The sequence below is a fragment of the Miscanthus floridulus genome, chromosome 18 (genome assembly GCF_019320115.1).
Source record: "Miscanthus floridulus cultivar M001 chromosome 18, ASM1932011v1, whole genome shotgun sequence".
NCBI classification, from domain to species: Eukaryota; Viridiplantae; Streptophyta; class Magnoliopsida; order Poales; family Poaceae; genus Miscanthus; species Miscanthus floridulus.
This window is the reverse complement of record NC_089597.1, coordinates 116,802,481-116,814,904: the sequence shown is the minus strand read 5'-3', so window position 1 is coordinate 116,814,904 and position 12,424 is coordinate 116,802,481. Positions and strand designations below refer to the sequence as shown.

Here is a 12,424-nt window from a genome sequence, read left to right as displayed (position 1 = left end):
ATAAAATAAGGATACATGCGTCTTTTATGTTTTCTCTTAATTTACCTTAAAATTCTTAAAATGCATTTTACTACAGGACAGAGAGAGTAGTACGTACTAGTGTATTGCTATAGACTATAGTACGTACACGTACATATGTATTTTTTTTCATGCATGGTTAATTAGTCTGTCGCTTTCCTCCATTCGTCTTCTCTAGCTAAGTACATTAGCTTATTGGCTTCTCAATTCGGGTTTGAAATCATCAAGACATGCATACAGGTCCTGTGAGATCTCTTCTCTATACAAGTGTCGTTGCTGACCAAAACACAGGCAGGCTTCAGAGTACCTGAGATTTGACTCGGGATTTCCAAAATCGATCGCAAGTTCGGAACCTCGAAATTTCGAGCTTTGAAGACTGAAACTGCGCGCGGAGGCGATATTGCTAGCTAGCTTCAAGAATGGCAATTCTGAGTTTAATTTCAAGACTGAAACTGCATGCGCGGAGGCGATCTAGCTAGCTAGCTTCAAGAATGGAAGAAGGAAAGAAATCGTCAGTTTGCTCAAGAGAAACTGAGAAAGAAGAAGAGCACGCGAGAAAACAAAGCAAGCCATGCATGGTACGGTTAGTCTGTCGCTTTCCTCGGTTCACGCCGGGGGCCCGCAAGGCCGCAATGGTATATATGCGGGCCTGGGCTTTTTGCCTAAAGTATCACGTGGGCTTCTCTGTAGTGAAGATGGGCCTGGGCTTTTGGCGTTGAAGATGGGCCTTTTGGGGATGGGTTCATTTGTTTGTTTTATCACTCCACAGGCACTGCACGGGCTGCACGTGACACGACCACACCCACTTCTTTCCTGGGGAAGACGGAAGACCAAAATCACACCCCACCGTTGTTTGAGGCGTTGACATTGGATTTAGATCTATCTCTGGTCGTCTCAGCAATTCTGCACGCTCTATTACTGATTAATCCTCAATCTGTCTCTTCTTCCTTTCTGATGAGATTCGTCAAAGATCAATTTCTCGTCCAAGTGCTAGCTACAAATTACTTCTCCTTTCATGTTCTACTTTACTTAGGAAAAGCCCCCTGAGTAGAAAGCTATATAAACCCACACCTCCCCGCCTCACCTCCCCACCAGATGAAGTAGGACGATCAGTTTCTAAAACTCAACTATGAAAACCTCTATCATATCTAGTACATCTAGTAGCTAGCCCAAAGCATGCAAGAAATAAAGCACATACAAGGTGAAAGGTGGAAAACAAAGAAAGATGTGGACAACGGAAAAAAGGATATGAAAAACAACGTCACGCCGAAACATAGAACAAGTTTCACCATTTGAATTGAAGAGTAGGAGGGAGGGACGTACATGGCTACCGAGAGCAAGAGCACGATATGGCCGACCACCGTTCTCACCGTCGCACGGCGAGCATGGTAGCGCGGCCACGCCGGCCGGCCGGCGAGTTGACCTGCCGCTGCCGGGCCTGGCTACCTAGAGGAGCATGGCGCGGCCATGGATTATGAGGTCCCTGTGCTGCGCTGAGGTGGTTGGATATATGGACTACGCACTAGTTGAGCTAGAGAAGAGAATTAAATTTCTCACCAATTAGCTTTGCAGATCTACTCAGCAAACAAACAATGACACAACTACTACTGGTCCTCGCATTTTTTTTGGTACTCCAGCAGCTAGGATGCAAAACAAAGGCTGCTTTGAATACGATGTACTAGGCCAGCTAGACGCCAGAGTGCCAGACATCCTCAAACGCTACAATTGGTCAATAGTAAGTCGCCAGCCAGCAGGGTTGCGCAGCCTCGGACGAAATCGTACGCTCCTTGTACAGCGACGCGTGGGTTCATCGGCCAAAATTTGGCAAGGCCTTCTTGGTTTACATGGCCTGTCTACTGCTACGCATACCAAGGCTGGACTGGTTGAATTGGGCCGGTGAAGCTGAGATGGATGTGGAATGCTGCCGGCCCATCGTCCCAAAGCTTCCATAGAAATGATCAGCCACCAGTATAATGACCAAGGTTGTACTGATTCTAAAAAAAGTATAATGACCACGATTATTCCTAAAAAAATCGGCAATGCTGGGGCAGGGTGCCCGTCCATCTGGACGCTTGCTTGCTTGCTGGGCCTGCGGATCGGCCCAAGCAATCGACCTGTGGTCTCCCCAACTCATCTCTCTACCGCCCTTTTCTCAACAAAAAAAACTCTCTCTACTGCGCCATTTCCCTACTCAACCGACCGCTATCGCTCCATCGCGTCGTCCGCCTGCACCACGACATCCGCCCGTCGTGGCCGCTCCATCGAGTCGGCGAGCCTCCACGACGGATGCTCCAGTAAGCAGGCGAGGGGAGGAGCTTCTGATGCCACACCGCTCCCGCACCGACGAGCTCAGTGTTGCCGTAAGATCCACGCGCCGCCGTCGAGCTCCGCAACGATGAGCCTCTATTTATCCAAGCAGCAAGGTGACATTGCGCTGAAATCGCATGTTGCAAGCGTATGTTTTAAGTATTTCCGATGTTTCAGAAGTATGTTGCAAGTGTTTTATACCGATGTTGCAAGAGTAGATCGAGATGCTGTGCATGTTGCAATGGCTATACGTGTATGTTCCAATTGTTTCGTCTGTTTCAGATGCATGTTGCAAGTGTTTTATGTCGATGTTGCAAAAGTAGATTTGGATGTTGCATATACATGCATGTTGCAAACGTATGTTTCAAGTGTTTTAGGTGTTTCATATGTATGTTGCAAGTGTTTCATCTGGATGTTGCATATGTTTTGCAATGGCTACACACGTGTTTTCAAGTTTTTTCTAGTGTTTTGCAAGTGTTTCAGCTATTTCGAACATATGTTGCAAGTATTTCATCTGAATGTTACAAAGTAGATATGGTGTTGCACATGTGGCAAAGGGACCCACCTACCGCAACTGCTAGGGCATCATCGAGTGGGCGCAGACGGTCCCGCATGCATGCGCGTGGGAAGCGGAGGGTGCACGAGCGGTTCCCGCGTGCGGTCGAGCGGTGCGGGCCTCCGTGTTGGCGCGGCCACAGTACCATCTGATGGATCGATATCCGATCGAGACATCTAGGCGCTAGCAGTTCCTTAAAAAAATACTAGTACAATGACTGTGTTAATAAAGATGTAGACACATTTCTAAAAAATGATGTAGACACATTACGTGATCACAAACTTTAATGCGCCATGTGCACGTGCTCATGCTTACGCTCGAGAGCGCATGACCTGACGCAGCCCATACAACATGCGTGTTTTATTTTGGCTCGTGCCACCATATGGTCAAAGCTCTAGTTTGGTTTTAGTGAATTGATGAAACCCTAGGTACTAACCGATGCTCTAAGTATGAAATTGAGATAGGTTGGTTCAAGCCAAGTGGTGGAGCAAAGATGAAGTCCAAGGTAATGGTGTTGGACATGTGATGATGATCAAGTTCCGGACTTGAAAAAAAAGAAAGAGAAAAACAAAATGGGCTCAAGGCAAAGGTATATTTGATAGGGTCATTTTGTTTTGGTGATCAAGACACTTAGTAAGTGTGATCACATTTAGGATAGATAGACATACTATTAAGAGGGGTGAAACTTATCGTGAAATGCGATTATCAAAGTGCCACTAGATGTTCTAACTCATTGCATATGCATTTAGATTCTAGTGAGTTCTAACACCCTTGAAAATGCTCACGTGCACATTGGTGATACACTTGGTGGTTAGCACATTTGAGCAACGGTTGCGAAGTTTGAGAAGTGGAGGAGGTGTATCGAGATGACCAGACTCTGTACTAGACCCTACACGGGCATGTCCGGTCATCGTGGTGAAGAAGGGCACGCTCTCGGTTAGTGACCGGACGCTGGCGGCTGGAGAGGACTAGACGCGGGCGGGACACTATTCTCACATTCGGTCACTGATGACATGGCATGACAGAGCGAGGCCAGAGAGGATCGGACGCTGGCACATCAAGTCACGTGTGACCGGACGCGCCAGGTCACAAAAAACCCTCTCTGGGTGCTTACTGGAAGTGATCAGACGCTGAGTGTGGAGCATCAGGTCAAGTCTTTGGTGCATCAGGTCATTGGCTGGGGCGCTCGGGGGCACGTGCGATCGGACGCAGGGATGGCACGTCCGGTCATCTTCGGCTGAGTCCGATCACCACTTAATCATTGTCGTGACTGTTCTCGACCATTAGAACCGAGTGGCAGAGGTCAAACGTGGGGGACACATGGCTGCTATCCCACGACTGGATGCTGGGCCTAGCACTTTCGGTCATCACGACTGGCTCATCCGATCAGTGCGCAGGGGGATCCTCTTTAGACCTAACAGCTCTATTTCGTTGGAGGGTCTATAAATACCGTTTGGCCGGCTTGGGCTCACCCTCTTGGTCATTTCTATTGAGAACACACCCTAGTGAGCCTAGCCATTCCTATCTGACTCACCTTGCTTGCTTGATTCATCATTTGGTGAGATTTGAGAGCATCCAAGTGCATTGCTTTGAGTGATTGCATCTAGAGGCACTTGGTGATTGTGTTTCGCTGTGGGATTCGCTTGTTACTCATGGTGGTTGCTGCCACCTAGATGGCTTGGTGCTACGAGGATCATCGAGTAGAGGAAGTTGCTTATCTCCGGCTCTGATCATTGTGATTGTGATGGGTTCTTGACTTTTCCCCAGTGGAGAGCCAAAAGGTACTCCAGTGGATTGCTCGTAGCTTGTGGATCCCCATCCTGTGTTGGTTGTGCGGCACCCGGTTACAGGTTAGGCATGTGATGCTTATTAGCGCGTGAACCTCTAAGTGGGTGAATCGCTACAACGGGGACGTAGCTTGCCGGCGAGCAAGTGAACCTCGGTGAAAAATCATTGTGTCAATTGGTATTCATTGTGATTGTTTTTTTGCTTACCTGGCTCGGTATTGATCCCTCTACCTCTCTTGTATTTACATTTGTAGAGATATCTTGTGTAGAGATAGCTTAGCTAGTAGAGTACCTCTCTAGTGTAGCATAGAAGTAATTAGTTGAATTATTTGTTTAGGTTGCTCTCTAGTGGTAGAATTAGTGACCTAGCCATTGTGTGACACACTAGAGATCATAGAAATTAGAATTGGTTAGGTGGCTTGTAACACAAGTGTAGTGCTAGCACAAAACTCGCTTCGCCATCTTATTTACTAATCACTTGTCTTAGTATTGTTGTAGAATTTTTAATAGGCTATTCACCCCCTCTAGCCATTAGGACCATTCATATGGGCTCGTCTTCGTTGATGTGAAATGCATGAGGTGGATGAGAAAAAGTGAATTGTGAGTTAGTAATTAGGCTGATTTTTTAGTGCATTGCATCATTTAAATTTCTTAATCTCCCTCTCATATATTATTTGATTTCAATTCACTTTGCACCGCTACCTTTCTTACAATGAAATTAGAAAAACTAGCGCCACCACACAAACCATTTACAGAGATAGTGATTTTGGATCTACAGAGGTGACACTGGTTATCGCCCTCTGCCAAACGGTCTCTATAAATGAACCATTTCCAGAGGTAACGACCAGTGTCACCTCTATAAATCGATTTACAGAGGCATGCCTCTTAAGCACACCTTTGCGAATAAGTGCCACCTACACTAGTAGAGAACAGACTTAAGGTTCTAGGCTTTAGTCCCAGCCATATTTGGGCTCGGGACTAAAGACAGGATTAGTCCCGGTTGGAGCTACCAACTGGGACTAAAGTCTCCTGCCCAACGGCTAGAGCCGCAACTTTTGCAGGAGGGGACCTTTAGTCTCGGTTGGTGGCTCAAACTGGGACTAAAGGTCACCCTCCAGTCCCGGTTGGAGCTACCAGCCATGACTAAACCTTTAATCCCTATCGGTGGCTCTAACCGGAACTAGAATTCTACCTGTAGTCTGGGTTTATATCACAAACCGGGACTACATGTCCTGGGCTATATACTTTCTCCTTCTTTCTCCCCCAGCCCGAGCCATTTCAAGCTCTATACCTGCTCTATGTTCTTGCTCGTGGAAGGAGTTCATGCTTGCGGGATTGGTGAAGACTTCATTCTTCCATCCATTCTTCGGTTCTAAAGGTTACCAACTTCATCCTCCTATGTTTCATCACTAGCATGGCTCATTTTGTGGTTTAGAAATAGAGAATGTTATGGTTTTTTAGATTGGGAATGATGGTGGACTTTTTTTTTATTTATATACCATTTGAGCTCGAAATCACTTGATAGTTTGAATATGAAGATGAAGGAAGCTTATAGTAGTTCATCAAAACTAGTATGCACCTTTCATTGCCTCATTGCATAGTCTAGAAATAGAGAAATTTTTTGGTTTTTTAGATTGGGAATAATGGTGGATATTTTTTATTTATATGCCATTTGTGCTCAAAATCACTTGATAGTTTGGATATGTAGATGAAGGAATCTTATAGTAGCTCATCAAAACTAGTATGCACCTTTCATTGCATCATTTCATGGATTAGAAATAGGGAAATATAAGGTTTTTTAGTATATAGCTCATTTAATTTCATGGTTCACAAAATGAGAAATTTATAGTAGTTGATGAAAATGAGTATAGAGAGTTGTAGATGGCGACTGCTTTTAGGTCCTCGGCCTCGCATGGGGTCCCTAAGCGACTGAGGCCGGACCTCCCTCTCATTGCGTGCAGCAAGTGTGGGCAGAAGACTATGAGGGAGTATAGGGTGAAGAAGAAGGGTCCCAACCAATGGCGTATCTTCTACACGTGTCCGGATCGTAAAGTGAGTTATTTTTTCATGTTTTGTTATGGTTTGTATCCATTTTTCGTGATGATTTTGATTAAAGTTCTTGATTTGTTGTTGTAATTTCAGTGGGATGGCACTAGATCATGTGACGATTGGTACTGGGAGGAAGAGTATGTTGAGCACGTCCAAAAATCTCATGCAAAGGCGACTGAGGCAACTAATGAGTGTGCACCTTTATATGATGAGGCAATGAACCAGCAGAAGAATGATCTGTCTATTTTAGTTGGAATTGATCGCGAAATCCTTATTCTGCTGAAGTGCAATGTAGGTTTAGTTTGTTTAGTGCTATTTGAGATTGTCTACATTGTATCAAGGCTTTAATAAATTAATGTTCGAGAGTACGTGAAACAACTATGTGGTATATGATATTAATTAATCATGTTGATTGATGGATATTTTGGGTCTTTTAATTAACTATTAATCATGCATGTTGTATAATATGGGTTATTACAAGTTTTTGATGTGGTGTATGTCATCTAATGCAGATGAACCGGCAATGGATGTACAATGCGGACCGCCGCTCCCCAGAGTTCATTAGGGGCGTGCATGAATTCATAAATGTGGCCAAGGCAAACACGCGGAATGGTTTCATGTGCTGCCCATGTGTTCGATGTAAGAATAAGAAGGATTATTCTTGCTCAAGGATCCTTCACAAACACCTGTTTATGTCGGGTTTCATGCCAAACTATATTTGTTGGACTAAACACGGAGAAAGAGGTCTTATAATGGTATGAGGGGAGACTAAGTGGAAAGGGAACACTAGGGAAGAAAACATATATTGGCAAGGAGGACGATTATTTCTGTAAAGTACACTACATAGTTCTACAAAACTCCTTTGTGGATAGTTCTACAAAACTCCTTTGTGGATCCGTATATCGAGGTACACAAGGACATTGTACGATCTGAATTCCCGAGGAGGATTGAAGCCTAGATTATGCGTCGGCACATGAAAACTTTTGGCGGTTGGTTGTGAAAATTATGTCAGGATGACGAGAGTCTAGATGAGCAACTATACTTGTTGTCTAGGGAACCATCTTGGCATATCCTGACATTCAAAGGGTACGAGATAAATGGCATAGATGCCATAGACCCAAATGGAAATAAGGAAACATATTATGGCCGCATAGAGGAGATATGAGAACTAGACTATGGACCTTATTTTAAGGTCCCTTTGTTTCGGTGCCAATGGATGAAGGTGACTGGAGGTGGGGTAACAGTGGACCATCAGTACGGAATGACAATAGTGGACCTCAACAATCTTGGGTATAGAGACGAACCATTCGTCTTAGCTAAGGATGTGAATCAGGTGTTCTATTTGAAGGACTTGTCTACCAAACCGAAGAAAGGGAAAAACAACAACGACTCAGACAATGAGCCAAAGTGCCACATAGTTCTTTTAGGGAAAAGAAACATCATGGGAATCGAGGACAGGTCTGACATGTTCGAAGATTATGAAAAAAATGATGGAATTCCGCCCTTCACAGTAAACAGTGACCTAGGCTTTCTACTAAATAATGAGGACACTCCATGGTTGTGGCGCGATCATAACCAAGGGACATAGGTCAAGAAGAAGTTCATTGCTGTTCCAACATGATATGGTGATGTATTAGACCTATTATGTAATAATTGTGACTTCAGATTTTTCTATCGTGTTTTCATATTTTCTATGGTTTAAATGAATTTTCTGCTTGATGGTGGATTTCCTATGAAGAATGTGTGATGAAAAACCAAATGATCAACGTTAATAAGATGTTAAAACTAATTTCCTGTCAAAAAGCAATAGTTTTAATGATTTTAATTAAGTAGTACATTTTTTATGGTAGAAATCATGATTATTATTTACACTATGTTAAATATTTATACGGTAAAACAAAATAGTTTAGGTTACAAATTTATCTTGTGTACAATAATGCAAAACCAGGTCTAGGATTTTTTTTGTAATTTTTTAGCTAATATTTTATTTACTAGGCAATTAACAACTCTCTGCACATTTATATAAAAGAAATATATAAAAAGGAAAAACATCTGGAAACTGGCGGAAAGCCAAACTGCAGCCCACCTTTACTCCCGGGTGGATCAACCACCCAGGACTAAAGATGGGCTACGTTGTTGACCTTTACAGTGGATAAATGTCCTCGGTGTGGGGCCAGCCGGTACAAGAACAATGACCTTTATGGTGGGGACGAAGCCTCTACGGGGAAAAAGAGGAATAAGAAGGGTATAAAAAAGGTGGTACAAGAATCTCAGCCCTAGAGGACACTCCATTAGGCAACGATGCAAAGCAGAGAAGAATTCCTGCCTTGGTAATGTGGTACCTACCAGTGACCGACCGCTTGAGACGTATCTTCCTAAACCCTAAAGAAGCCGCACTCATGACATGGTGGGATGATGAGCGCAAGGTGGATGATGATAAGATTGCACACCCGGCTGATTATAGTCAATGGCAAAGGATTGATGAGAAGCACAAAGAATTCAGCGATGACTCAAGGAATGTACGGTTTGGCTTGAGCACCGATGGAATGAATCCCTTCAATGAGAGGATGAGCAACCACAACACTTGACCAGTGATCTTGACCATGTACAACATCCCAACGTGGTTGTGTTAGAAGAGAAAGTACCTTCTCCTCACTATTCTTATTTTTGGCCCTAAACAACCAAGCATTGATATAGACGGTTTCCTTGAGCCTTTGATGCAAGAAATGGAGAGGCTATTGAGGCATGGGGAGTCGATGTACGATGCGTTCCAAAAGGAAGACTTCATATGTAGAGCAATAATATTTATTACTACCAATGATTACCCCACGTTGTTTGCTTTGTCTGGACAGATCAAAGGGAAGATGGAATGCTTAGTTTGCTTGGATGGTAATAAATGGGTATTCCTAGATGCATCCAAGAAGATGGTTTACCTAAGGAACCGGCATTTCTTAAAAACAAGTCACAAATACCGTAGTAAATTATTCTTTAGATTTTATGACAACACCCCGGAGATTGAACCCCCTCAGGAGAGACGTCATAACAGAGAACACGTGTACAGAATGGTGAAAAATATACGCGTCATCTATGGAAAGAAGAATCCAGATGGGACAAATAGAGATAGAAGCACACCTCCTGTCGAAGGCGTACCTTTCAAGAAACAATCGATCTTCTTTCAGTATCTGCCTTATTGGCCAGACTTGGAGGTCCCCCATGCCATTGATGCTATGCACGTGCAGAAGAATGTCTTTGAGAGTCTCATTGCTACCTTGTTGGACACAGGCAAGTGAAAGGACGGTCTAAAATCATGGAAAGACATGGTGCAGCTAAACGTGATGCCATAGCTTCACCCGGTACCTAAGGCTAATGGAAAATACACTCTGCCCGTGGCGTGCTTCAACCTAACAACAGAAGAGAAGAGAGCTATATGCACTTTTTGAGGGGGGTCAAAGTCCTAACTGAGTTTTCAGCGAATGTGAAGAAGCTAGTGTCGATGAAGGACTTGTCAATAACACACTGCAAGGCTCACGATTGTCATGTGATGCTGACAGTGTTTCTACCTATTGCAATCAGGGCTATAAAGCCAGAGTTCTTGAAAATGGCCATCACCCACATGTGCTACTCCTTTTCGAAGATCTCACAGAAGATGATTGGCAAGCAAGAGCTGAGTGACCTACATGAATTTGTGGTGGAGACACAAAACCAACTAGAGATGTGTTTACCTCCTGCTTTTTTTGATATAATGCTACATCTCATTATTCACATGGTTCATCATATACAAGCGTTGGGCCCTTGCTACTTGCATGAAATGTGGTCCTACGAGCCGTTCATGTCGATTCTAAGCCGATACGTGTATAATCGAGCATACCCAAAGGGCTCCATGATAGAGGGTTATAGTACTGAAGAAGTCGTCGAGTGCTGTCAAGAGTACCTAAAGGTACATAAAGGGATTGGTAAACCTGATTCTCATCACAAGGGTAGGCTGGCTGGGAAGGGCACCAGTGGTAGAAAAGTGTTCATCGACCATGATTACAAAGAGGTGAGTCGGGCGCATTACAGTGTCTTGCAGAGTACACAACTGATGCAACCGTACATTGATGAACACTTGGGTTATCATTATGGCAGAGAGAAATGGTCGTTCAGATGATTGGGTCATGAAACAGCACAAGCAATGACTAACTACATGGTTGAAGGACCAAAACGTACCGCCTAGAGAAACCATAGACTTTATTACCATCAGTAGGTTGATGGAGGGGCCATCGAGACAAGTGACATCTTGGAAAGCTTATGACATCAATGGGTACACATACTATACCCATGCAAAGGATAATAAATATGTGAACCAAAACAACGACGTTCGAATAGAAGCTCTCGATGGAGTGGGGCGAAAGATCCAATAATTTGGCATCATTGAAGAGATATGGGAACTTGACTATGGAAGGGATATAAGGTGGCCCTGTTTCGATGCCGCTGGATCAAACAACACCAACTAAACGAGATCGGATTGAGAGTCCTGGACCTCGAGAATCTAGGCTACCAAGATGACCCTTGGGTTCTCGCTTCACGTGTCGCACAAGTTTTCTATATGCCTAACCCACAAAGTAACCTCCCCCCGAAGAAGACAAAGCACGTGGTTGCCTCCAGGAAACAACACATTATCGGAGTTGATGGCGTGGACGATGTTGAAGCTTACAATAACTACGATGAGATGCCGCTATTCATAGACTTTCCTAAGAAGATCAGTGTTGTGGAAAGGAACCTCCCCAAAGACATATTGCCATGGGAACGAAAAGATGTCAAGGAAAAAGTCGTTACAGCGGGCTAGCTAATTGTTGAACGTGGAGTGTTTGTATAAGTGTGTGTGTTTGTAAGACTTCATTTATGCATGCGTGTGAGACTATATATTTATGTATGTGTGTGAGACTATATATTTATGTATGTGTGTGAGACTACATTTATGCATGTGTGTGAGACTACCCTTTGCAACATCCAGATGAATCTATTTCAACATCCACTCTATTACTACTAAAACTTTATGAAACCACTTAACACTTTATGAAATGAAGAAATGATCAAAATAAAAGTTGGCGATCTTGACGAGTTAAACAACTTTTATATTCATCACCTTTACAGCTGAAATCATTTAGTGGTTGAAAATCAAGTTTGAAATTGTCATTTTCTAAAATTCAAAATTTGAATTATCCAAAATTACTGACAAAGATATATGACCAGACTAAAATGATAGAACATGATTTTAGAAAATTTTAGAAAAAAAACCATCACATTTGGAGTTAGTATGAGGGAGAAAAACTAGTTACAAGTTTCAGCCATAGATTAAAAAGAGAAATCACACTTGTTCATCATTGATCATCATGAACAGTTATGATTTTTCTTTTTAATCTCTGGGTAAAATTTGTAACTAGTCTTTCTCCCTCATACTAACTCCAAATGTGATGATTTTTTTCCTAAAATTTTCTAAAATCATGCCCTATCAAGTTACTGCATTGATTTGGTCATTCTTTTCGTTTGACAAAGTTTGAGCAATTCAATTTTTCAAATTTAAAAAAAATGACAAGTTCTAACAAGATTTTGAAACACCAAATGATTTCAGCTGAAAACGTGATGAATACCAAAGTTGTATAACTCATCAAGATCTAAAAATTTTATTTTGGTCATTTCTTCATCTGACAAAGTGATAATAAACATT

The 12,424-nt window shown here is 43.0% G+C and overlaps 1 protein-coding gene across 1 annotated transcript in view; it reads right to left on the bottom strand.

The window, feature by feature from the left end:
• Positions 1-12,424, bottom strand: part of LOC136524448 (uncharacterized) — a 28,147-nt gene that overhangs the window by 3,393 nt on the left and 12,330 nt on the right. Inside the window, exon 2 of the mRNA XM_066517821.1 lies at positions 326-429. Within this exon, the coding sequence (XP_066373918.1) occupies positions 326-429 (104 nt within the window). The remainder of the gene's footprint in view (positions 1-325; positions 430-12,424) is intronic.